General features: G+C 51.4%; 1 protein-coding gene across 2 annotated transcripts in view; it reads left to right on the top strand.

Annotated features, from left to right (window-relative positions):
- The first annotated feature begins 280 nt into the window (after positions 1-280).
- Positions 281-27,027, top strand: part of BTBD16 (BTB domain containing 16) — a 41,422-nt gene continuing 14,675 nt past the window's right edge. Inside the window, exons 1-9 of one of the 2 annotated variants that reach the window (XM_032882207.1) lie at positions 281-307; positions 1,834-1,982; positions 5,615-5,688; positions 7,811-7,954; positions 11,423-11,512; positions 12,495-12,609; positions 15,714-15,783; positions 17,053-17,183; positions 24,732-24,851. In XM_032882207.1, the coding sequence (XP_032738098.1) occupies positions 290-307; positions 1,834-1,982; positions 5,615-5,688; positions 7,811-7,954; positions 11,423-11,512; positions 12,495-12,609; positions 15,714-15,783; positions 17,053-17,183; positions 24,732-24,851 (911 nt within the window). In that variant the 5' untranslated portion in view covers positions 281-289. Of the gene's footprint in view, positions 308-1,830; positions 1,983-5,614; positions 5,689-7,810; positions 7,955-11,422; positions 11,513-12,494; positions 12,610-15,713; positions 15,784-17,052; positions 17,184-24,731; positions 24,852-27,027 lie in introns of both variants that reach the window. The other variant, XM_032882206.1, reaches the window with a different exon arrangement.

The following is a 27,027-nucleotide window of genomic DNA, read 5'->3' as shown; positions in this document are numbered from 1 at the left end:
GGTGGCTCATCTCCCATTTGGCTTTTCCCGAGCCACATTTCCGGCGCAAGAGCAAAGAATGGTCAGTCTCCTGGTGGGCTTTAAAAAGTCAGAGAGTCTCTCAGTTTGACAAATAACCCACCCTGGAAGTTTGCTCCTATTGCTTGTTTTGTGGCAAAATACAGGCTCTTCAGGCCAATCCCCTGTTTGAAGAGCCCCTCTGGAGAGTTTTTGAAAATGTCAGCCTTACCTCTCTTGTCTTCCAGGTGTTTCTTCTGCCCTCCCCTGGGTGTCGTCACCACGACCGTTCATGAAAATGCTGCATCCAGTGAGTAGCGTGGGCTCATGGCGAGCCGCGGAAGCACCTGCTTACAGCTCTGTCACCGCGTTTACACGAGGGGACGGGTTGTGTATAAGTCCTGACTCCCAGCTCTATTGGCTGACCCTCCTGTCAGAGCCCAACACCCACAGGACTGCATCAGATTCACACTCCACACTGTTCGATCGCCCACCATATTCCAGACACTGAAACCTAGTTCCCAGACTTCCTCTTATCATTTTAACATCATCACCATTGCCATGGCCATCATCAGATGAGGACCAAAAGCCTCAAAAGGTTAAATGACTTGCCCAAGGCCATACAACCTTTTAGTGGCGATAACAAGATTTGACCTTAAATTCTCCATTCCCTGGCCCCTGGTCTCCCTATCACCCTTCCAGGGACTGGCCTGGCTTAGGGACAACCACATCTACATCTCTGGGTCCCTCATGGTACACCTTCCCCGGCTAGCTTTCCTCCAGCCACCAAGTCTGAGGCTCCCAGCCACGCTGAACCTTGTACTGTTCCCTTAAGGAGGCTGCTGAGCCCGAGGACCTCAAGGAAACCTCTAAGTCAAAGTCCCTGCCCAGTGGCCCAGCTGTCCACTCCTGGGTATAGACCTCAAAGAACTGAAAACGAGTGTTCAAACAAGAACTTGTACACAAACGTTCACAGCAGGATTTCTCACAATCACCAAGAGATGGAAAGGACACACTTGTCCATCAGATGATGGATGGACAGACAAAATGTGGTCTCTCCACACCCTGGAATATTATTCAGCCTTAACAGGGAATGAGGTTCTGATACCTGCTCCCACAGGGACGAACATGGAAAACATGATGCCAAGGGAAAGGAGCCAAGGCTAAAAGCCCCCATGTCTGATTCCATTTATATAAATGTCCAGCAGAGCAAATGCATAGAAGCGGGAAGCAGACGTCTGGTTGCCAGGAGCTGGGGGAAGGGGTTAGGAGTGAGGGCCTGATGGGTATAAGGTTTCCTTTTGGGGGAACGCAAATGCCCCCAACTGGATGGTGGTGATCACTGTGCAACTTGTAAATGTACCAGATGCCACTCAGTGGTATGCGATGAAATGGATAAAACAGTGAATGTTACGTTTTGTGTCTTTTACAAGAAGAGAGAAAAACAGTCCCCACCTAGGATCTCTCAGTTTGGTGTCTCTCCGAATCCCCAGTGAGGATAAACACGTAAGGAAGAGTCTCTTGAAATGTCATCCTGTCCCCCCCAACCCCGTGGGCTCCTGAGCACCGCCCGCAAAGACACAATCTTGCCTCCTGACCTGTTGTCTCTGGAACCTTCTGTTCTAGATCCTAATTACTATGTTCCTTGAACCCCTCTGTCTACTGAGTACAATATTGGCCTTGAGAGGATGGCTCCTGAGAAACCCTGGCCATGTTTGAAAATCAGCCAGTGTTTTCAAATGTGTCTTGATTTTCTTTCTGATGTACACGTTGGAAAACCTGGCCTTTGGGAGAGGTTCAAAAAGGACTTTCTGCCTTCCTTTGCCTCCCAAGCAGCGCAAAGCTCGGCTGGAACGCCGGATGGTTGGCTCGACCAACCGGTGGCGTTTTCCCAGAGAGGCTTTCTCCGGGGACCTGCTAGGACTTTCCCAGATGTGCAAGGCTTTGAACGTGGACTTTGAAGAAGTTTTGAAGAACCCAGACAGGTAGGGTGATCAAAGGCCATGGCGGCCGGGACTGCCCCGGCGGGGGGCAGGGGACGGACAAGCATTTCTGGGAAGGACCCTGTAGTTGGGCCGCTCTACCTGGGCAGATGGGCTCATCTGGGCTGCTGTTGGTACCAGCCTTCAGGGTCACCACTTCCCCTAAGGATGTCTGAGATGTCTGTGACACCCCATGTGTGACAAGCTGGCTCCTCCCTCCTTCCCAAGGCATTCTAACCGCTGGCTTAGCATTCCTCCTCCCTGTGACAAGTGCTTTCTGGTCTCTCCTGGGACATGGAGCCAGACCCCACTGCAGAAGGAAGAAGTCACTTCCCTGGTGCTTTGAACTTTACTTGGTGCCGTTTCCCCCCTGGGCTGGTGGTACCTGGCTCGTGAGCAAACGGCCTGTGCCCCAGAAAGCACCGGGCACAGAGGAGCCGCTCGCTCCCTGTTGGCTGAGCTGGTAGCCCCAGACCAGCCCTGCTCCAATCCCCACCCCCCTCCCCGGCGGCTCTCCTCCACACACTTGGGTAAATTAAATCCATCTGTGGTTGGCGCCTTAATTCTCGGATGACCCCAGATTAGAAAAGGTGAGTGCTGTGAGTTGCCATTTGGGGCATTAGCCTTAAACTATCTTGAATTTATTTTCTATTGTATATTTATTTTATTTTTTGTCTGGTTAGGGCCTTGAAGAAGTCTTAGGGTTAAAATGCATGGTGTTCCTCAGTGACAGGAGTGTAAGCAAACTGATCTGGAAAGCTGATGAGTGTGGCTGGGCAGGAGGAGCAGACGTCTCCGGGACTCCGTCTGTGCAATCGCTGAGCTAAACTGGGGGGTTGGGGGTGGACTGAGAGGCAAGGCACAGAAACCAGAGGGTGGTGGCAGTTGTGCTGGGTATCAGGACTATTAAAAGTAACGTGTCAGACGGGTTAGAGTTCCTTCTCCTCCATTTACTAACTCTGTAACCTTTAGCCAGTGGAGTAACCTCTCTGAGCCTCAGTTTCCTCACCTGTGAAATGGCGATAAGAGCATCTTTCTGGAAGCGTTATCTTGAGGATTAAATCACCCGGTACCTTGCAAATGCTTAGCGCTGTGTCTAGAGAAAATTAGATGATGTGTAAATGGAGATTTTATTCGTCTGAGCAAGTTTTAGTTAATGGTCCTGGTGATTTCATTTTGGGGTGTGCCGGCCCTGTGCTCTTGCCAGCCAACAGCCCCATTTTTCACTCTGCCTTTTACCACCTTCCCCCAAAGCAAGGCACCTGGCCTACACACACAGGTGGCACAGTGCGCCTCTCTCCTTGGTGACACTAGGAAGCCGTGGGTCCAGAGGCCAGCTGGGGCAAGGACATACTCTGGGAAGGCTGATCGCTCATGGGTCTGGTGGTCAGCTGACCCAGGCTCTTCTCGTCCTCCTCCTGAGATGGTCGACTCGCTGGGCGTGTTCTCATGCTGATAATGGCAGAGGACAAAGGCAAGCCCAGGGGTGCAAGTGCTTTCCAAACTTCCAGCCACATCACATCCGCTAAGATCAAGGCAAGCCACATGGTCAAACTCAAAGTCAAGGACAGGACATCACATTGGACTTGTCAGTATTAAGCCAAAAGCCCTTTGGACAGTTTGCTGCAGGAAGTCCTTCCATCCATGAGACACATAGAGAATTTCTTCCTCCTCCTCTTGTTTCTCCATCATGGGTCATGACTGGGGAGACCGAGTCCCCAACCTAATAGCATGCTCCCAGTTTTCCCATGTGCTACTTTATCCCAGGCTGTCTAGTCCCAAAGAATGAAGAGGACAGCTCACAGATGCCATTTAGTCCATTAACTTTTCCAATGGTCCTAAAATAAACCTAGCCCTTGGAATCTGCAGAGCCCGCATGATAGATGGTATATCTTGGCGAGGACCCATACACCAGGAGAAGGCAATGAGGTTACTTCTGTTGTCTGGTTCAGCCGATGACACTGATGTTTGTGAGGGTAGTTGAGCTCATGGGCATTGCCCATAGTTTCCAAAGTCCATTGCTCCATTTTGAGATCACAGTCTGAACCCCTGACCTTGACCAACTCTTACTAGACGTGTGACCCAAGCCACCAGAAGGATTGAGGCTAGCTTGGGTCAGGTCCACTACTCCTGTTGGATAAATACCTCAAGCTCTCACTGCCTTTCTGGGGCTGAGTCACTAGTAGCTACCCTCTCCACTTGGAAAGGGCAGATTGTGGTCAATGTTATTCTGGACATGGTTTCCCCCACCCAGGCCCTCCTCTATGTACCCTGGCCACGAGGGTTCTTGGAACCCTTGGAAAACAGCATGGTAAAAGTGACACAGACCAGATGTGGTCATCCAATGTCCTTTGGCCAGCTGGCTTTCTTGGGATGGACTGTCTTCAAGCTGGGACTATGTGACTCAAACTGTGTTTCATGTCCTTGCTCAACGGGACGAAGGCAGTGTTCATGAGAAGGTATCTTACCTTAGTCATCATTCAATCATTGAATAGATACTTACTGAGCACTTGCATAGTGCCCATGCTGGGGTTCCAGCAATGAATAAATGCCAGATCTGTCTTTGTGGAATGCAGAGCCTTGAGTGGAGGACACATGAGCAAATAGGTGACCACAAGACACAATAGATGGAGCTCCGATGGGGGGATTTCCAGGGCGGTCAGTGGAAGGACCATTTGCTCGGTCTCCCCAGAGAAAGCCACAGCTGAGCTCATCTAGGAGGGTGAGTAGGAGCTCATCAAGTGACGAGGTCAGGAGGACAGCACTCAGGGCAGCGGGTACTGTGGGTCCAAGAGAATGACAGTGAGAGATGGTGGCTTCAGTCTGTTGAGAAGGGCTGGAGCAGGGATCGTAGAGGGTCGAGCCATGCTGAGGAGTGTGGGCTTCCCCCAAGAGCCCCGGGAAGACACGGAAGGATTCTCAGCAGGAGAGAGGCGAGAGCAGATGTGCGTTGCACATGGTTCTCAAGATGCGGCATCAACTGTATATCTGAGGGGAGATTCCTGGAGACCAGAGACTGGCCACGATTTCAGGGAGATAATAATGGCTTGGATGTGGCTTACAGCAGGAAGGGGGCAGGGACATCTGCTATTTGTCAGATCTAGGCGAGTGATCCGATGTCACAACCGTCAGCCTGCTGGCCTGGGCAACTGGAGACTGGTGAAAGAGCATTTGCTGGAGAAAGAGCAGAGTGGTTTGGCATAAAATCTGAGTTTAGTTTCTGGACACTTCGAGACTGCGGCGTGCATGTCCCCTAAACAGAAGTGTCGGTGAGTCACTTCCCAGAAGTGCCCAGAACCCTCTCTTGCTTTCTCTAGCAGGTGTTTATGGAATACATACTCTATGCTAGACATTGTTTTAGACACTCAACGAGAGGGGAGTCATTCAGGCAACTGGATATAATTCCGACTACCTTCTCAGGAAAGCCTATCTGCAAACTGAAAATGGGAATGGGTGTTCGAGCCAGCCACAAAGCTTACAGATAATCAAACCAGCAGACAAATGGTGACCTAAGACTAGACCTAAGCTAGATGAATGGATGCCATAGGGACACTTCCACTGGAATGATGTGTGTGGCAGTTGGCGAAGAAGGTCAGTGTTAACTCCTGAATTTTCTGTTTGTATTTTCCCTCGAGGTTATGCATTTCACAAATTCAGAAAATTTTCTTGGGGAACTTGAAGAACAAGACCATCCCAAGTGGGGAGGCAGGTGAGTGCTTGTCACCGGTGGATTCGATCAAATGTCACTGCACCCAGGGCCAGCTGTGGTTTCGAGAGAAGGAAACCAGACTCTAGGCCAGGTCACTGGTCTGTAAGTCCCAGTTTCTGTCCACTGCACACCGTGTAACTATAAACAGGCGCTGTAAATATTTGTCAGACACACCATGGGATGATGAATGGAACCAGGCTTGGCAAACACATTTTCATATGCTAATGGCCCCAGGGAAGGCAAACATGCTGATGTAAATAAACAGCGTTTGGAATGAAGACTAAACAGAAACCCCATCAAGTATGGGCAGCTCTTCTCCGTCCCTTTTCGCTCTAACCAATCATGAGCTGGACATCACCTCCGCACTTGCCCAAGAGGACTTTCCTGATTGAGAATGAGGAACCAGGCTAGGTCTGTTTTGCTAGGCAAAGGCTCACTGAACCTCACCAGGCCGGGACAGTTCTGCTCCGTAGAGAGGTTTTGTTGTTGTTTTTTAAGATTTGTTTATTTATTCTAGAGAGGGAGAGTAAAGGGGTAGGAGGAGAGAATCCTCAAACTCACTGCTGAGGGCAGAGGATGTGGGACTTGATCTTTTGACCCTGAGATTATGACCTGAGCCAAAATCAAGAGTCAGCCTCTCAACTGACTGAGCCACCCAGGCACCCCTTAAAGGAGTTTTTTTAAAGATAAGCTGCCTGAGGTCAGAGCCAGCCTTCTTCCCCAGAGGAGGCTAATTGATTTCCTTGCCTGTGGGTTTTGGTTGACTGGAGGCCCTGAGAAGTAGTCTGAGAACATCTCCTGGCTTAGGGAAAAGACTTCTGGGATTGGGAGTGACGTCTCCCATGCATGTGCCCTTGTAAAGGCAGCTGTGGGTGTCCGGGGAGGAGACACGCTTTCTCCATGCTGCTCCTGCCTAAAATCACCCGAACGGGTGGGATACTTTCTAGCCCAGCATGACCAGAGGTGGCCCGAGATTGAGATGCAAGCCCGCATTCTGAACCCAGCCTGGAACAGTGTCATAGGGTAGGGTTAGTGAATCACAGTGTTAATGATAGGAGATGCCTGAGCTCACTCAGGCAAAGTAATGGCAAGGCCATTAACAAGTCGATGGGGCTCTCAAAGTCTTATCCAACACTGAGGTTAAGGGTTTGGGGGGGATAGGCGAGCACCACCCTCTTCCCCCAGCTCTGCGCTGACAGGAGTTCAGCCTGCAGAGGTGGTCTGCCCACGGCCCCTCCCGCCTCACCTGACCATCTATCCTTGGATCCTCCATCTGGCCTCTTGTCAAAGGCTCTCTCTTTAATCACCTATGCTATCCAAGGACGAGATAAAGCCCTGTGCATAAAGCCCCTTCCAGTTTGCAAAAAGCTTCCTTTACTCTGTAATCCTGTTTCACACCTGTGAGCTGGGTTTTCTGGGGCTCCCCATTCCCTCGAGGAAAGTGAGGCTCACAAGGTCTCTGCCTCCTGGGGATGGGCCTTGGAGCTGCACTTGACTGTCACTTTTCAGGTGGCCAATAACTAAGCACCAGTGGCCAGTAGCTTTAACAGGGGACTGGGTAGCGAGATCCCTTCCCAGGGGAGATTTGGCGATGCCTAGAGACATTCGGGATCGTCTCGACTTAGTGGGGAGGGTGTTCCTGGCATCCTGTGGGTAGAGGCCAGGGGTGTGGCTAAGTAACCTACAAGGCACAGAACAGCCCCGTGACAGAGAAGTACGCAGACCCAAATACAAAGAATGCCAAGGGTGAGAAACACTGTAACGGGAGGGCATGGTGAGGTCCCCAAACGTGTCCCAGCCAGTGTCCCTTCCCCGTGAAGCCGTTCCAGTTCCCTAGCCAGAGAGCAGCCCATGTGCCTCCGAAGCCCTACAGCTATGCGTCAGCTGCTCTTGGATTCTTTTCTCCATCTATGTTACCTTGTGAGGCCACTCACTGGATCCACTGGGGGCCAGTGAGTGACCTGAAGCCCACGCGGTCTTCATTGCTTTGTTCCTGGAGCAGCCCAGCAAAGCCACCTGCCCATCTGCTCTGTGACTGCGACGAGATGGTGGGTGGGAGTTGACAGGTCTCTTGGAAGGGGCGCCATGAAACCGCTTACTCATCACCGCGTTCTCTCCGTAGACGTGATTCTCACATGTCTGGGCTCCAAATGGGAACTCCACCAGCCCCAGCTTTTCCAGTCTGAGACCTTGGCCAAGCTCTTCCTGATGGCACTGGCCCAGGGCACCACAAGCCCCACAAAAGAACTGGAGAGGCTTCTGCGAGGTATTTTCTTACAGGTGCCCTCCATAGAGCTCCAAATGCCGTCTGGTTTGAGGGTCCCCAGCTTGGCGTTTGGTCATCTCTCTGGGGACCAAGGTCACTCTGGCCGATACGAGCAAAGCCCATGGTGTGACCTCATCACAGATTTAACCTTGGTCTACAGCTATAACATGGGAATGATTGTTCTCACTATGCTGCATTGAAGCCTGGAGATGGTAGAGCTGAGAGGTTCTAGAACAATGCCTGGCTCGTATTAGGTGCTCAGGAGATGTCATTCATTTTAAGCATAACAACCCAATCCTGCCCAGCCGGCGGAAATGGAGACTCTACCTACTTCTCCGAGAGGAGCAAACAGTTGTGTTGAGTCTTCTGAATGGCTCTCTGGAAGGAGGGCATAGTTCTGACATCTGGCTCAGGATGCTGGTTAGAGGTTTCATGTGAATGTCGAGGTTATGTTTCCTTTGGTTTCTCTTTTCTTAACTTCGCGTCATTACGTAAAGTATTTGGGCCACTTCTTTCTTTCGTTTCCTCCATTTTCAACTCTAGTAACCCCCAGGCTCCCCTCTTTGTCCCCTAAGTTCTTCTCTGGACACACAGCCTTCTTTGGGTAACAGATGGGCATCATTTCAGGATGGCTCTAAACAGGTACTATGGAAAGTTCAAGGTTTCCAAAGCCAACCAGCGGGCCAGTCAGGATAAGGCTACATTTCCAGGATGTGGCAGCAAAGCTCTGTTATTCCAGAGCCAGACAGGCTGGCCAGCCCCCCAGCTGCTGCCCCACCCTGAGCCTGGAGAGAGGGCCCTGCTGCCAGCCGGAATCAGCCTGGCCACAAGGCCTCTGACTCAGCCCTTCCCTGCTGAGCTGGGAGCTGAGAGCAGGCTGCGGCTTTCCCCCAGCACTGGGACAACCTTCACACTCACTGGACAATCTCCTTTGCTCTTTCCAAGCGTTTGTCCCAGTGTCTTTGAGAGTGGGACCAGGCTCATCCCTGTACCCAGGTCAGAACACTCCCCAGGCCCCCAAGGAAAGGCCATGGAGATCCAGACATGAATGCATTGAAAAGCAAGAGAATTTGGAAAGAGAAGATGGAGTTACTGTTAATGATTTGGTCTTTGTCATTCTAGAAGGGTCTCACTGAAAAGACTGGGCCCTGCTAACACAGCCAGTCGGCTCCAAGCCCCTGCTGGAGGCTGGGCCTGCCTGGGGGGCAACCGCGTAGGTGCAGAGATGAGGACCCCCGCTGCCCACACTGTCAGAACCCTCAGGGTCTGCGCCTTGTCCTGGGAACTGTGTGCCCATGTTGTTCAGTGGACATAGCCACCAGGCTTTGTGCTCCTGCGAAAGCAGAACATGCCTCACAATGACAGCTTAGATGGTCTCACAGCTACTGTCTTGTGCACTGCCATCTTGGAGCGGTGGGCAACGTGCAGAGGCAGCCCTGTGCCCGCATTCCTGCCCTGGCCACACACGGCTGTCCCAGCTGGTCGTGTTCCTGCCACCGAGAGCCCGGGGTGAGCTGCACTTTGGCGGGACCCCTTTATTCTTTTTCTTTTTTTTTTAATTTTATTTATTTGACCGACAGAGATCACAAGTAGGCAGAGAGGCAGGCAGAGAGAAAGGGGGAAGCAGGCTCCCTGCCGAGCAGAGAGACCGATGTGGGGCTCGATCCCAGGACCCTGGGATCATGACCTGAGCTGAAGGCAGAGGCTTAACTCACTGAGCCACCCAGGCGCCCCCCAGGGCCCCTTTATTCTCTAGGAGGAACCCCCAAAAGGAAATGGTACTCTTTTACTAAAAAGGAACCATTTGGTTTCAGAGTACTTCCGAAGCACATGACTGAATTATTACTTTCATGTTCGATTTTGAGGTTTTTGGTAAAACAGGCTGTGCTGAAATTCTGACTTCCACTGACTCTGACCTAGCAGATATTTTTCCTTTCTTCCTTCAACAAATGTTGAGCGCTTAACTTAGCCTAGGCCTTGTGCTAGGAACTCGGTGTCGGGGCCTGGGGGATGGACAAGGCAACACAAAACAATGACAAAGTGTGAGGAGCAGCTCAGAAACCAGCTGCCACCTCCAGACGGCCTCGTCTGTGCCCCAGGGCGGGTGAGCGACAGAGTGCCGCGTGCGGGCGGGAGGTGGTCCTGAAATCCTGGAGGACAAGGAGTCAGAGCGGAGTAAAGGGCCTGACATTTAGCAGATGCTCAGTAAATATTTGCTGAATGGGAGCGTGGACAGAGCCAGGTGCCGTGAGCACGGTGAGGGGAGACGGTGAGGGGAGACTCAACAGCCCTGCTTTCCCGCCGGAATGGATGTTTGTTCTCCCCCTTTGCTCTGTGGTCTTTGTGGTTCGCCGTGTGACATCCTTTCTTGGATCTTGCTTCGTGTCATTTTTCATTACCCAGAATCTTGAGCTCAGGAGGCTTGGGGTTCTGATAGAGTCCCCTCATTCCGGTAATTTGGGTGACGTTTACTGAGAACCAGTGTGTGTAAGACTGTGTCGGGGCCTGGGGAGGGAGTGGCGAGGAAGCCATCCAGTGTGCCCGCCTAACAAAGACATGGTGTGGCAGAAGGTGGTGGTAACGGTGGGTCTGGGAGGAAAAGTATAGCCACTCAGGGGGGAGGAAGGGGTGGGGTGCTACCTTCCATATGGAGTCAGGTGGGTCTCTGATGGGGGAGGGATGGAGCCCTGTGGCTCTTCTATGGAACAACAAGAAGGCAGTTTTGGGGTCCAGTGAGCCAGAGACTAATGGTCTTGGGTCCATTAGAGGCCTTTGGCTTTGTGCCAAAGGCTTGGGATGTCCCTGAAAGCAGGAGAGCCGTGGGTGTTGTAACTCACATTTTAGAATAAGTGTGAGTGGTTGGGGGGGTGGTAAGTAAACCAGGCAGCCCCTTCCCTTCCTCCTGGGAGCCCTTAATTACGGGGGTCCTTGGATGTCTGTGGGGCAAAGTTCTGACAGCTACTAGGCGGTTAGGTCTGTCCCATGCTCACCCTTTAGCAGGTGGTCTCTGTCGTCCCATCTCCTGCCAGGTCTGGGCTGAGGGCTGGGGGCACAGAGGTAACAAGGCCCAGCTCTTGCCCTCCAACTGCTCATGGCCTGAAGAGAGAGGGAAGAGAGGGGAGAGAGAGAGGGAGAGGGGCAGGGGCCAGTAAAAAATATCTCATGCACTGACAGCATCCGTTTCCCAGCCCTGGTCGCCGTGGTGGCTCAGTAAGATGAGTGGGGAAGGTGGCCGAGGGGGCACGAGAGCTCCGAACTGGCTTTGCCACTCCTTGGGAGTCTTCAGCTGTTTCTAAATAAAGAATCATTTCAAAAAAGCATCCCCTAAACAAGCAAGCAGAAACAACACATGGTGTGGGGAACGCCAAGGTCAAGGTTGTGCAAAGGGCCAGGGGACCTCACGCCGTATCCTACACAATTCACCGCAACTGTCGGGTCCTGACGTCCCCATTCTGTTTCCTTTACCAGCCCACTTGCGTGGGAATGTCCAGGAAAGACCCCCCATAAAGAAGATGATCATTTCCTTGAAGATCAATGACCCCCTGGTCACTAACGTCGGTAAGTTACACCTGTCTTCTTGTGCTGAAATGCCAGGGAGGCTGCAGCCCTGCTAGATTTAGAAACGATAGAACAAACAAGTGGCATAGGGTGTTCAGTCCTTCCTTGTTGAAGATAGCTGAGCGGAGCAGAGAAGGTGCTAGAGAGCGGTGCTCATCCCTGGAAGAGAGGCGTGGGGGATGCCGAGGAGGAAGAACGCAACAGGCGTTGGGTCAGACCGACCCGATGACAGGGAAGCCCTCGGCCTGGGCTTCCCGGGCAGCTGTGGACACGCCCCTCCCTCGCTGGGCTCACCCTCTCCCACCCCAGCCTGCCACCTGGAAACAGAGACAGGTGGCTGTCTTAAAGCAGCTGCGTGCTGTCACGGTCTTCGGACCCACAGGTCAGGACACCAGCCCCGGAAAGCCCTGGCCGGGCCGGTTGTCCTCGGAGAGCACGGGGCTGGGCTGCCGTGCTGATTGGGACCAGGTAGACGGACTTAGAATAAGCCCCATCCCTCTGCTCCCGGGTCACAGGAGCTCAGTTCTCCGACATGACATCAGCCTAGCTCTTAGCAGGAGTCCTTAGCCTTTTTGAAGACTCTGAGGAAAGTCTGCTGTAAGCTAAGCATCCTCTCCAGAGAACAAAGTGCACGCACATGCACACAGTGTTTGTACATTTTGGGGCAGTCCCCTCCCTGCACAGCACACAGGGCCCAGGGGCGCGGAGGACCCCTGAGGCACAGACGCCAGGATGGGATTAGGGCAGCGTTCTTTCAGCAGGAGCCGGCTTTTCTTGGCTTCATCCTCAACTCCTTTGGGGAGGGTGGGAGCCCGGGCTGGATCTGCACTCAGGGCCGAGCAGGTACATTTCCTCTAAGGGCATCGCTGCCCGGCCAGCCCCAGGACACTTGAATGTCCAGTGGGGAGGGCACCCCCAGGTAAGGGACGCAGGATGCAGAGCCCCAAGATGACGGCTTTCTCTCTCGCTGCTGCTCCCCCAGCCTTCGCCACGGCCCTGAAGAACCTCTACCTGAGCAAAGTGGAGATAAACATGAACGACGTGCTGGGTGTGCTGGCTTCCGCACACATTCTCCAGTTCAGCAGCCTGTTTCAAAGGTAAGAAGCCTGGCAAGGCGTAGGGCCGGGACCAGCCAGCCCTGGGCGAGGTAGAGGGGTGGCCTCCTGGCCCATTCATAGACCGTTTCTCTTCCGTGGACGAGGACAACTGGGTTTCTCTGCACCGAGCACAGCTGTGAGTCTGCAGAGGAACCGAGGCCCTAACTCACACGTGCTGAGCTCACGGCTGAGCCTCTGCCCCAGCAGCAAGCTCCTTCCAGCCTCCCCCAGGCCGCCCACCCTGCTTGCTTGTCAGTTCACCGAGCTCACTGGTCGCTGACAAGCCTCTCACTGAGCGCACACACCTCCGCGGGCAGACTGAGACCATGACCAGAGCCAAAATCAAGAGACGCTCAACTGACCGAGCCACTCAGGCTCCCGGTTTTCATTAGACTTTTTTCTGCAAAGCCAACAGCAAACCTAGGGTGTGAGCAGCCGGGGCTGTGCTCAGCCCTGTGGTAAGCTGTTTCTTGCTCTTCGTGTGCCTCAGTGATCTCAGCTGTGAAATGGGGCTCATTATATTTGCCCTATTTCCAGGACTTTGTAGGGGGTGAGGGGCTATGCTCTGAGCAGGAGCATCGGGCATAGTCAGTCACTGCCCTCAGCTCCTGGCCAGGGTGACCTCGTTCATCCTCCCTGCAGTCCTGGGAGGTGGTACGTGACTATGTCCACTTCACAGACAAGAAAACTGAACCCTCGTGAGGTGAGTGACTTGCTCAAGGCCACAGGAGAGCAGCCAGAACTTGCAGGAGGTCGAGGGGCCGCAGAACCTGGACCCCAACACTGTCCATTTCTGCTTTGCTCAGGCGAGTGGTGACGTCACCACTTGCCACGGAATGAAGCCTTCCTGCTCCCTCCCTTCAGGTGCACTTGGTGAGGCCGGGTTTGCTGCGGGCCAGTGACCGGTCATTTTGTTTCAACACACCTTCAGTCACTCATCTGCTCCTTTATGAACGACGCCTCGGGTGTCTTCAGGACACCGGGAACAGTGAGGACCAGAGGGACAGAGTCCCCGCTCTCTAGAGCTTCCTGCCCGACAGGTCTCCAGGGCACAGGAAATGAGCAAAGTGGAATGTAGGATGGGGATCCCAAATGGAACATTTTGTGTTATGTATGATTAATGGCAAGTAAACAGGTCCCTGTGATTAACCAGAACACTTCTTAGAGCTCCCCTTTCCTGTATCCTGTAATACTGCTCTATTCCAGCAACATTTATGAAAGGGTAAGTGAACCAAATGGAAAATCGTTGATGGGATTCACTTTTTCTAGAATATGTTGTCCCTTCGCTCCGGCTTTTCCTGGGATGTGTGCCTACTGCACTCACGTCCTGGGCATCGAGCTGGTATCGTCTAACTCTCTGATTTCATAGCACCTGAGGCGATTCCACGCAGAGAGGGATTCAGGGCAGCGATGGTCCGTCTGGCTTGTTCCACTCTCTGCCTCAGGATCTTTATCTGAGGAAATGAAAGAATGCAAGAACTTCCTGTCCTGGTCAAGAGAGGACATCAGCTGCCCTGGAGAGGGCAGGGCAGGATCTCTCCGGACTTGTGCCGGTTTCAAGTCAATTTCTGTAGACTCCAAACAGCCAGATTCTACCCCGAAGACGGTTTTGAGCCAGTGTCTCATTCTTGGGGCATCCGAAATGACTCTAGCCAGACACATGATCCGGAGTCTCAAGAAGACTTATTGGGGAGGCAGACGCCATGTGAGCTTGGGGATGCAGGCTCTCAGAGGCCTGGACGTGACAGCCAAGGGGACCAGAGTCTGGAAGAGACACTCCAGCATGTCAGCTTGGCCCGATCTGCAGGGTGGGTGGCTGTGGGAGGTGGGAGACCAGAGGTGTAGGCAGAGCTGGGTCGTGTGGGCTCTGGGGCTAACTCCACTGGGGCAAGGTCTGGCTTCTGCTGGGATTTCCCATGCCCCGTTCATGGCCTGCACCACCCGTTTGCAGCCCCACATCGCCATAATGAGAACAGTATCACAGCTTCCTGATTCCTGGTGCTCTGATATCTCTGACCTGAAAGCTGGAAGATCCACCTCCCTCTTGGAGCAGGGTCTGCAGCCTCTGTCTGTCAGCCCCAGCTGCCCTACCTTGGGCCCAAATTCTTAGCCTCAGCTCACTCTCGGAGCCCTGGCGTTGGCAATCTGGGGCTGAGCTAAGAATGACAGGTCCTTCATTTTCCTTCCTCCACTCCACGACTTGCTTTAAAGGTCAGAGTAGCAAGGGCTTTGGAGAGAACAAGCCCTCATTACCCAGATGAACAAACCTCGGCCTGCCTGGGGCAGATAGGTCTTGCTCAAGATTCCCCAGGTAATTGTGGTGGGTGTCACAGGTCGGATCCAGGTGGGCCTGGCACGCCACTGGGCTGGCTCTCACCTGCCTTTGAGAGGCTGATGGTACAGTTGGTCAGGATGTGGCAGCACACACCTCAGTGTGTGTGTGTGTGTGTGTGTGTGTGTGTGTGTGTAGTGTATAGTGAAACAGAAATGCCCTGGGTTACTCTGATAGCATCACAAATCCAGGTGCTGGATGAGACCTCAAAGACCATCTTAGTTGAGCTCCTGGCCAAGTGCAAAATCACCCTGGTGGCCGCTTAGGTCTGGATCCCACTCCGCCGAGGCCGCGTGTGTTCGGGGGGTGCGGTCTGTGCCTGGAAGTCCCAGCTGGTACTGTTCCTTGGTTTTGCGCATCGCACACCTGCAATGGCACAGCTGCGATCCTGCTTGCTGCGTGTGTAGACGTATGTGCATGCTTTAGGCTTGCTTTGTGTCCCCCAATCTGGGGAAGCCTGACCATTCTAATGCAGCCTGGCCAATGAGTATGACAGTGAGAAGGGGGGCACACGTGAACGTGTCAGCCTCCTGGAGCACCAATTTCTGTACCCCAACTCCAAACCCCGCTAATTCTGCTCACATGTCTCACTGCCAAAAGCCAGCACCTGAAGAACACAGGGCCTGGGCAGGAGGCAGGACCAGCACCTTCTGCACACCCCCTTTCACACCTCGGTTCCACCCCTGCTACCATCCTGGAGTTGATGCAAACCTCGGGGGTTGCCAAGTTCTCTGCCTGGGGGTCTCCAAGAACCACATTTCTCTCTCTGCAGGTGTGTGGCCATGATGATGAACGGACTCATGCCAAGCACCATCAAGGACTTCTACCTGGCCGGCTGCAAGGTGAGGATAACCTGGACTGAGCTCATCACACCTGGCGAACTTCGAGAACACGTCAGGCTCTGGGATTTTACCCACCAGGCCCAGCTCCAAAAACAAAACAAAACAAAACAAAACCTATCTGAAAGCACCCACTTAACTGGTACCCATATTTTATTTTGCCAAGGAAACAATTTTAAAAATCACTTTAGTTTAAAAGGACATTTTAAAACCAAAAATTTTTTTTAAATGAGAAATTAAAAAGCCTTAAAAATTAGGAGGGCAAATAAAAGCACAGCCTTTCTCACCCAAAATAGCAGGCAATCTTCCAGGACGTTCTTGTTGGAGTCAGGTGAAATTATGTGTGTCTCCCTGCCTGGGGCCAGTCACTGTGTCAGTACTGGGAATAAATTATGTCATCTTAAGGGTCACATTATCAGAGGAGAACACTGAGACCCAAGGAGGGGAGCAAACAGAGCAGGGTCAGTTCTGAGTTGCGGTGCTGGGCTCGAACCCCAGGCCGTCCGATCCCAGCCTTCCTCTGTGAGGTCGCCATTGACCTGGAAACAGGTCCATCTGACTGCCAAGTTCAGTCCGCACACAATCGGCATGTCAGAGTGCCCTTGTGATGGCCTCTAAGAAGGCACTCACTGCCTCTTTTGTCAAAGATAATGCAGTGCCCTCACCTTCACTCCATCAGGCACTAAAACGTCACTCTGTGGGCAGCGTCTCTGCGCTCTGGTCAGCATTTCTCAGCCACTCTTTGGCTTGGGAAGGACTGTCACTCCGAGGACATGCAAGGGGTACTAAGACCTTGTTCAGGTCCGTCCCTGGGAGACCGTTGTCGTTTTCTTTGGACTTTTTTCTTTGGACCAGCCTCCCTTTGGGGTACACCCTGCGGGCCCTTCCACGATCCGTGGTTTCAGCGTGCCACCCTGTGGTCACACCACCAGGGTTTGCTCCCAGCTCTGCCACTTGCTAGTTTTTGGATCGTTGGCAAGAGCAGCCATCTTGGAGCCTCAGTTTCTCCATCAGTAAAAACAGGGATAATAAGGAACCGACCACACAGGATTATGGTGAGGATTAACTTAAATCAATCTGGTGCATGGCCAGGAGCATAGAAAACATTCCAAAAATGTTATCTGCTGCATTTTGTGTGTTTGGAAGAAAAGGTTTGAGTGTGTCTACAGCAGGACACGTCCGGGAGCCTACTTGTAGTGTCGTTACAGGCCAGCAGAGGGCGCTGGGAGTTCAGGGATCTCTTAACCCATTGGCTTTTCTGGTCCTTCTCAGTATAAGGAAGCGCAGCTCACCACTGCCTGTGAGAAGTGGCTGGAAATGAACTTGGTCCCTCTGGTGGGGACGCAGATCCACCTCCGGAAAATCCCGCAGGAGCTGCTCCACAAAGTGCTTCGGTCCCCCAGGTCAGAGCTGGTCCCCAGGGGTGCTGTGTGTGGGACCAGGAGTTGTCCCCGAGGGGATCCTGGGTTGGTCCCGGAAGGGAGGTGCTCAAGAGGGGCACCCCCGTACCCCTGATGGCCAGGCCCAGTGTTCAGCACCCGCTCCTTCCCAAACTCCCCTCCCTCCTGGACAGCCAGCCCCAGGTGGGGGCTAAAACGTGGAGTGCTGGGGGGTGGGGTGGGGATGGACCCCCTTCACACTCCTTCACTGGGGTAGGGATGCTCTGGGTGCCTGCTGTCTCGTTACCCACATGGTAATTAATTCAATAATTGCCCATGTAATTTTAAAAGATCCTGGCAACATTAATACACATTCATGGTGGTAAAGGGAAAATAGAGAAAATCAGAAAACAGAAAATAAAACCTCTTATCCTAAGTCAGTTTCTATCTTTAGCTCTGACTCCTCTCCCGAACAGCTCTGACCCAGACATGCATTTGACCTGACAGCTCAAGCTAACAGCCAACCCTTGGGGCCCCGCCCTGTGTTCCTTCACCAGCTGCTCAAGCTAGAACCTTGGGAACGCTTCCACACCCACTTCGCCTTCACCCTGAGTGCGTCAGTAACACTCCCGCACCCAGCCCATCTCTACGGGCTTCTCTTCTTGGGCACCAGCCAGAGCCTAGACCTCCATCAGCTGTTCTCTGGACCACTGCAGGGACCTCTAAGTCAGGGTCTTGTGTCTGCTCTTGACCCCCACTGAGAACGTCTCTAGCCCAAGGGCCTCTGGTGCACACATCTGTCCCTCTGTCTCAGCAGCCACGAGACATCCATGGGGCCACCTGAGACTCCAGCCCCGCTGAGCACCTGCCACACACAGGTGTGCTCTCCCTCCTGCCCGAAATGCCTGGTTTCTGGCTGGCTCCTTCTGGTCCTTCGAGTCATTCATGGAAACATCCCCAGTGCTTGACCTTTTAGGTTATTTCTAGTGTATTACCAAAATAAATACAGTACCGTGGTGATCTCTCCTTCAAAGTACGTGTGTTTATCTCAGACTATTTTCCCACATTAGATTTCTAGACGTGCCATTAACGAAGTCAAAAGGGCTTTCTGGTTTTGTCACAAGTGAAAAGTATTTTTAAACATAGTCTATTTGAAAATAATTTCAAACTTAAAATAGTAAGAATGGCACAAAGAATATTTATATACCCTTTACCCTGTTTTGTTCAATCTCTGCTATTTGCTCAATTATCTGCATCTGTGCGGAGTTTCGTACCCACGTCTTGCTCCTGAAGCCTCTGGGGGCAGGTTGCCTACACCAGCTACAGTTTCTCCTAAATGCTTCCGTGTTTATTTGCTGATAAAAAGAACTTTTTAATGTGACCACAGTGCAATTACCAACCATACGCGAGGCGGCATTGATGTTAATAGCTGACGTCACTGGCCCGGCACTCTCCTTTAGAACATTCTGGTTTAGGGTGACAGGCTGTATTTACCTGTCAGGATCTTTGGACCTCCTTACAAGGTCATTGCCAAGTTACCAGGATTGTATCCCCTTGGGGTGAACTTCAAAAGCGAGAAGTAAATCCTACTAAACTTTGTAGCCGTTATGTCAGAGATGAAATGTCTACTCCTGCTCATGGCATAGAAAGCAATCGGATTTCAGAAATCAGATCTGGACAGATTCATTCCACTGTTGGTTTGAATTTACCGAGTGGCTTGCGATGTTCTCACACTTAAAGAGTAATGAGGTTGTTAGAACAGAGTTCTAATGTTGAGGGAGACCGTATTATCAGGAGCGCCCCGGGGAATCTGGGCAGCCTCCTGGTGTCATTCTGCCCCACTCCCTGCTGCTTCCTCACCCCCCCACATGTGCCCTCCCCCACCCTCCAGCAGAGCAAAGGTTACACAAGCATTGAAGAAAAGATAAACATGGCATCCCTTAGACTTTTCCTAACACTGTCCCTCCCTTGGAAAGACTGAGCTGTCGCACCCTGGTAGCATTTAACCAAGAACAGGGAAAAATTGTCTGACCACAGCCAGAGCCTCGGTGATGGAATGGGCCTTACAAAATGTACATGAGGCAGGAAAAGAGGTCAAGTACATACCACGTCAAGCGTCTAGACGCACAAGCTTGGGGAGACATGACTGATGTGGGAACAGGGTCCTGCTCCTCCCGCCGCTCCCCAGGAGCTGTCTACACACACGGTCCAGAGCCATCCCAGCGACAGGGGAAAGGGCCCTGCGTGGCCTCAAGCAAGTCATCAGCCTTTGTGCCTTGGAGGCTTTCAGCTGGCAGCGCCCTGACCTCCTGTTCACGTTCCCCCATGCAGATTCTCCTCGGTCGCGGGTCGCTGTGGTGTTGTTAGCCCCCACCTGCTTTGAAGCTGGAGGGAGGTGGGGAACAGAAGGTGCTGGAAATCGGGGCCTGGCCATACCTGGTGCCTGGTGGGGTCTGAGACATTTACCCAGGCTCGGGCGCCTCACCTGGGCACGCTGGTTGGCTGGTGGGTCTGCCATCTTGGACCACAGCTGATTAAGAACAAACCTTTCCAGAGCGGCTGCACCAGCTTGCATTCCCACCAACAGTGTAGGAGGGAGGAGCGTTCCCCTTTCTCCGTATCCTCGCCAGCATCTGTCATCCCCTGACTTGTTAATTTTAGCCACTCTGACTGGTGTGAGGTGGTATCTCACTGTGGTTTTGATTTGTATTTCCCTGATGCCGAGTGATATGGAGCACTTTTTCATGTGTCTGTTGGCCATTTGGATGTCGTCTTCACAGAAATGTCTGTTCATCTCCTCTGCCCATTTCTTGATTGGATTATTTGTTCTTTGAGTGTTGAGTTTGATAAGTTCTTTATAGATTTTGGATAATAGCCCTTTATCTGATATGTCATTTGCAAATATCTCCAATTCTGTCAGTTGTCTTTTGCTTTTGTTGACTGTTTCTTTTGCTGTGCAAAAGCTTTTGATCTTGATGAAGTCCCAATAGTTCATTTTTGCCCTTGCTTCCCTTGCCTTTGGCGATTCACAGACCTGTACCCCTGGGGCTAATAATATAATATATGTTAATTAAAAAAAAAAAAGAACCTTTAGATGAGTTCACGTTTATTGAGCCCGTTGGGGTAGGTGCCCTGCTCTGTGCACCGTCCCTTTCAAGCCCCACAGCCCTGTGTGACAGGTGCAGTTAGTGTCCCAAGGATAAGAGAGACAATAAAACGTAGGGCTGGCTCAAGCCCAGAGCTCAGGCTCCAAAGTCCAGGCTCCCTCCCTCCACACTACACTGTCTCGTCATTTGTTCCAGAGGCCACGCTGCCCAGCAGCCAGAGCTCAGCTGGGTTGTCCTGGCAAGTCACATGGCCCCAGAGGGACTGTGTGGAAATGCCAGCACGTGAGGGGTCAGGGATGGCCCATCCCCCTCGGCCCACTTAGGGTAGACAGCGGCCCGTCCCCCAGCTTCTGGTCATGGTGTGTGGGTCTCTAAGCCTCGTGGGAACAACGTCCATCTCAGCAGATGCTTCAGCTTCTGGGCCATTCACCTTCTCGATCTGAAGCCCCTTTGACCTGGTCTTCCTCTGGGTTTCGTAAACAGCCTTGCGTAAACTACACACCGCTTCCCTGACCTCTGGGGACTCTGGTGTTTCATTTCTTCGCCTGGGCCTTCAGCTGCCAGTTCACTTTCTCTTCAGAGGTCAGCACTAGGTTACCCTGTTCCATGAACTCCAATACTATGAAAGCTTCGTTCCAGCTTCTGCTTTTCTGGAAGCCAAGCTCCTGGTAGACTTAGAAGTGGAAAACTCCGCCAGCTGTCCAGTTCCTATCTACATGGAAAGCCGCCCTACAGCCCAGGCTCTGTCCACTTCTCCTGGGCTTCCTACCCATGACACCATCAGTCCTGAGGGCTCAGGAATTCCCAGGAGAAGTCACCCTTGTCCTCCATGGTGAGCCAGTTCCACAACATCTGGAGCACCATAGGGCATGGCTCTCAAACAGTTTCTTCCTGAAGCTGATGCTTCTCTGGCTAATGGCAACTATTGAGCACTTGTTGTATACAGGACACTTTGAGTGGGTTATTGGCCTAACTCCTAAAGCCACACAGTGAGGTGGATGCTGTTACCTGCGTTTTCACGTGTAGGAAATGAAAGGACTGCCCCAGTTTCCCTGCACGCAGCATGAGAGTTGGGATTTGAACACAGGTCTGAGTGGCCTCAAAGCCCCGGTGATCACCACCCCGGCCCACCGCTGTGCTCTGCATGAGGACTAATTTTTCCCTATTGATAATCAAGATCAATAAGGATATTGATGGTTAGTTTTTATTGTAAAACAATTTTAAAGTTAGGAGGCGACTAGAACACACAATTGGACCTCCCTCCCAAAATGAACAGTGACATTTTGTCATAAGAAAGAAAACATCACCAACAAAGCAGAATCGACCATGCTCCCTTCCCAGCATCCTCTTGGCCTCTACCCCTCCCCAAGACAATCAGACCATTGTCCCGGGCCTGCATGAACCCAGTCCTGTGATTGTATTCTTACTCCATATGTGCGTGTCTATAAATAATGTGTAATATCGTTTCGTAAAAACTTAAACTTCAGGGGCGCCTGGGTGGCTCAGTGGGTTAAAGCCTCTGCCTTCGGCTCAGGTCATGATCTCAGGGTCCTGGGATCGAGCCCTGCATCGGGCTTTCTGCTCAGCGGGGACCCTGCTTCTTCCTCTCTCTCTGCCTGCTTCTCTGCTTACTTGTGGTCTCTGTCAAATAAATAAATAAAATCTTAAAAAAAAAAAACCTTAAACTTCGAATCAATGTTCTCATCGTGACCGTAGTGCTCTCCAGCCTCCTTCGTTTTCTGACACAAGGAGCTGTGTTCTCTCCATGTCGATGCTTACTTATCTAATTAGCATTTTCAATTTGAAGTTGTGCAGGCTTCCAGTGAATGGATAGAGAGCAATTTTTCATTCCCTTTCTAAGAGCCATTTGTTTTATTTTGCTTTTTTATTTATTCGGGATCCTTGTTCATGCTTTCTTATTTGCCCTGATACAGCTTTCTTCATAGTCTGTACTCAAAGGGGGGCCCTTATTATTTATGTATAATTTTCTTTAAAAAAAAAAAAAGGCAAGCAGTGTCTTGTTAACATTTTTCTCTTGAACAAATACCACTTACCTCCCAATGGCTACTACTGAGCACCCGTAAACACAGGTAGAACAGCCCAGATGTTCACCTGTGCTGGAGGGAAGTTTAGGATCTCTGGGTTCTGTGAGGCCATCAGAGCTCTTGAGTAAATGAAAATATGTTAGAATGTCCTCAGCAGGAACCAGTACTTCAGGGGACTGGAACTTGGCCTAAAGATGGAGGGGCTGGGGCACCTGGGTGGTGCAGTCAGTTAAACGTCCAACTCTTGGTTTCAGCTCAGGTCGTGATCTCAAGGTCCTGAGTTAGTCCTGTGTCAGGCTCCACGCTCAGTGCGGAGCCTGCCCTGACACCCCTCCCCCGCCTGTACGCACGCACACACTCTTTTTCTCTCAAATAAATAAATCTTTAAAGACAGAGGACTTTATTTGAACAATTACCCTTCATAATAAAAGTAAAACCAGGCGTATCTCATCCTCATCGCAAAAAAAAAAAAAAAAAAAGTAAAACCAGGACCCTGATTCATGGAGCCCCAGGGACTCCTCCCCTGCTGCTGCCGGCTCCTCTTTGGTGAAGTCCCAAAGAACCTCCAGGTTTAGGGACCTGGGGCTTGGATTCTGCACCAGGCGTCACGCAGCTCCCCAACCAGAGCTGGTTGGTGGACTGGCGGAGTTCTGTGTGGGCACATCATGTACTAACAGGCTCTGTGACATCCCCCATCCCTTCTCACCCTCATTGCCCAGACAGTGACAAATTTGATCCTGTCTAACCAGCATCAAAGCCCATGCATCTGTAGGTGGCCTGAAAACAAAAGCAAAGAGACATTCTCCTGTGGCCAGAAATAGTGTGAAAGGTGGGTGGGTGACCTTTCCACTTCCTTTAGAGTCACATTTAGCTTGGGACCCACCCACCAAGACCACTCAAAGTGGTGGACGCAGAGGCTCTGATAGGTTAGGGAGCCAAACATGCCATCCCTGTGCTCATGGTGGGAAATATCAAGGGTATTAAGACCGGCTGGAATGACTTCTTAGATAATCAAGCTGGTGGGAGGCTTTGGAGAAGCTCTCCGGGAGACCTCCTTAATTTACAGAGTTGACGTTGTAGGGAGTGACACTCCTCCTCACCACTTGTTTCTAGATAAGAAGTCTCATGTCACTGCGGGCAAAGCGTGGGCTCCACAGCCAGGACCCAGCCCTGTCACTTGGGAGTCAGCGGTGCGGTTCGTTAGCTCACTCCTCCATGCCAGGCCCTGCGCTAATGATCTCTGTGTATGTCATTGGCTCAATAATGTCCACATTCCAACCCGAGCCTGTGAATATATTCGGTTGCATGGCAAAGGGGAAGGAAGGTTGCAGACGGATGACCTTGAGCTGGGGAGGGTGTGCTGGATCGCCTGGGTGGACCCAGTGTAATCACAAGGATCCTTGCACGTGGAAGACCACAGGCAGGAAAGTGAGAGCTGGAAAGAGATTGGAAGGTGCTGTGCTGCTGGCCTGAGGACGGAGGAAGGGGCCGTAAGCCACGAATGTGGGTAGCCTCTGGAAGCTGGAAAAAGCAAGGAAATGGTTCTCTGTAGAGTCTCCAGAAAGAATGTGGTCCACACCTTGATCCTAGCCCAGTGAGCTCCGTTTTGTTTTTCTGACCTCCAGAACCATAAGACCATAAATGTGTGTTGTTTTAAGCCACTTGGTTCATGGTGGTTTGTTAGAGCAGTGACAGGAAACAGCATGCCACTTAAGGAAACCTTAGCACCTGCTGTCACCACTGTCTATGGATACAAGCATCTGCGGGAGGCTCCATGGCCATCCTGGGGCTGGACTGACCCCTGCCCAGCTCTGCCCCCACAGTCCTGCGAACTCAACTCAGTTACGTTGCCCTCAGTCCCAGCTGGAACTAGGAAGTGATGATGGAGGCATTTATCTCAGTGCAAAACTTAAGAGGGGCTCCAAAAGACCTCAGCTGCTGTGATAAGTATATTGTGGTGCAGTATTTTAAAATCAAAATTAATGCAAAAACCACAATGAATGAAATATTAAAATTTTAAATAAATATAGGGTCAGTCTGAATTTATCTATATAAGTAAGGAACATACCCCAACTTTGCAGGATTGTTGTACAGAATTAAATGAAAGAACAGATGAAAACATCTCGGGCACTCCTGTCTCTTTGAAGCCGGCCATTGGCTTGGCACCACAGCCGGTGGGGGGCAGGTTGCTTAGGGTCACATCCCAGCTCCCACTAAGGATCACCGATGGGTCACTGGGTCCCGTGACCCTGAGAACATGACCTTGAGAACGTCATTTAACATCTCTTTGTCTGAAGTGACCTGCAGACTCAGGGGTGGTGTTGCCTCTTTCCTAAACTCACTCTTAACTTTCTGTTTTTTCTTACAAATGGCCTGAGTTGTTGCTACTCCTCAAATTTCTTCTCTTTCATTTTGGCCAGGTTGTTCACTTTTAATGAGTTTCATCTTCTGAAAACACTACTTTTGTGGGTCTTCTTGCAACTGAACCACAAAATCCAGACGGTTCCGGTGCATGAAACTGTGCTGGCGTTTTTTAAAAGGTAACGTAACCGTGCAGATTGATGAAATGCATATACGCTGGTTTTTACACTCATAATATCCTGGAGCAAAAGCCTCAGGGATACGATTTTTCATAGCATCACCCAGAGTGCACTGAATGCAATTTTCTTTATGGGACTTAAGGTTATCAGGATCCTTGGAGCCCTTGGAGTACTTGAAAATGCGAATATATAGGTGTTATAACCTGAGATAACCATGTGCTTCTGAACTCTTGTTCTGTCCAGTAAAAGACATGATGTACAAAGTACTCCCTTCATTCAGAAAAATTTATTACCAAACCTTCAAAACATCATGTTTAAAATGTGTCTAAATGAGACCAGGTCATCCTCCCTTATGTTTCATGAGAGCAGATGACATCGTGAATTTCCTAGACAAATGGAAAAGCATTTGAATGCACAAAGCTTTCATAGAATTAGCTCAGTTTCTTATACTCTCTAAACTTATGAATTCTAGAAATTCTAGATCTCAAAAGAGCAGTCAAAAACAGTCATTTCAGCTTAATGGACACCATTTAATTACGTGTTAAGTGCCGTAATTCTGATAATGGCACTTTGTATTTGTAATCTCAGTTGGACTCTGGGGCTGGTTTTATTCCCATTTTACAGATGGAGAAACTCAAGGTGGAGATGAACTATCTTGTCAGAGATGACGCAAGTGACGGGGTCGGACTTGAGCTCAGGTCTGCTGAATCCCAAGGCATTTTGCTGCCCATTCCTAGGGTGGCTGATAGGGTTCCCCTCTTGCGTCCGCTCCAGCTGGTTCAGTAAAGCTCCCTGCATGCCGGGTTAAGAAAGATTCTGAGGCTGCCTCTAGGTTCAGTGTTTTTGTTAGCTGAGGACCTACAGTGTGTCCTCCCCTCCCTGCTCTGCTGTCTGTTGTGAGTTTTCTCTCTGTTCAATCAAGAGTCCCCCGTTAAGCTGTGGTAGCTTGGGGGCAGCGGGGCAGGGTCGGGAGAGGCTGAAATTGGTGGTTTACTGGCTCCGTTTTGCACGTCTCTAGCCTCAATTGATACGTTGTGAATACACTCACGTCTATCACACAGGCTGGCTGTGGGGTGTGGGGGTCCTGTCGCCAAAGATAGTCCCAGGTGGTCCTCAGGCTCTGCCTGGAGGAAGTCACTGATGGCATCACCGTCACTGTCCGGTTGAGGAGCCTGCCCCCCACCTTGGCAGGAAGGGGGTCTCCAGGCACCATCCAGTGTGTCCCAGGAAGCCCAGAGGCTCCGTTTCTTGTACACGTATGAGTTTCACAGATAAACACATCTGCCCCATACTCATCAGCGGATTGACCTGTTTAAGCCAAGTTTTCATTTGCATTGTTCTGACGCATTTAATCCTTTTCTGGAACATCTGTGCACGATGTTAACTACAGAGCTCACTTTTCCTGCCTCATTATTTGGGGAAAGCGGTAGTCAGTGCCAGAATGACATGCACTTTGCTTAGTTTCTATATAATTTGCTTTGAACACAAATGCTTAAACCAACCCCCCCACTCTTTTAATAGCCCAAAAGACACTTTTTCCTATGAGTCACACGCACCAGGAAAACTTGCTATTTGGCTCCAAGTTAGCACTCATACTGGAAACGGCTTAGAACCAGGAGGTAGGAAATGAGCTGGGATGTGGAAACTGTGTTTTTAATGTGGGAGAAACACTGGGAATGAGGCTCTCAGGTGTGTAGCCCCCTCCGCGGAGTTTGGGGAGTGTCCTTGGGTTTCCTGAGCTGGGGTCCCCAGGCTCCTCCCCTCTGTCATTAGCTTTTCCATTTCTCTCGCATCTACACTGGGTTCCATTTTGAGCCCAAACCTCCCTTCATGGCACTTCCCGAGCCCCCGATGCCACCTCGTACCTGGTAAGAAACCACTTGTGAGTTTCCTTTTGGTGTCCATACCTCCTCCTGGCCCCATGTTCTCAGACACAGCGCAGGAGGGAATCCCAGGGGCCTGTCTTCCCTCCAGCTCCCCTCCAGCAAGCTCTGTGACCCCAGAGGAGACGCACCATCTGGGCCTCGGTGCCCTTTCACTGTAGTCATCCGGGCCCACCCCCGACCTTGAGGACCATGTGCCCATTTTTAGGATTATAGGTGGTTCTCCTCCCATCCCAGGTCTCCTGCCCCAGAACAGGGGCACCTTTAAGGTGCTCCCTCATCGATGGCTTCCA

This window comes from Lontra canadensis, unplaced genomic scaffold (assembly GCF_010015895.1).
Source record: "Lontra canadensis isolate GAN:19392208 unplaced genomic scaffold, GSC_riverotter_1.0 scaffold79, whole genome shotgun sequence".
NCBI classification, from domain to species: domain Eukaryota; kingdom Metazoa; phylum Chordata; class Mammalia; order Carnivora; family Mustelidae; genus Lontra; species Lontra canadensis.
This window is presented reverse-complemented; position numbering and strand designations above follow the sequence as displayed.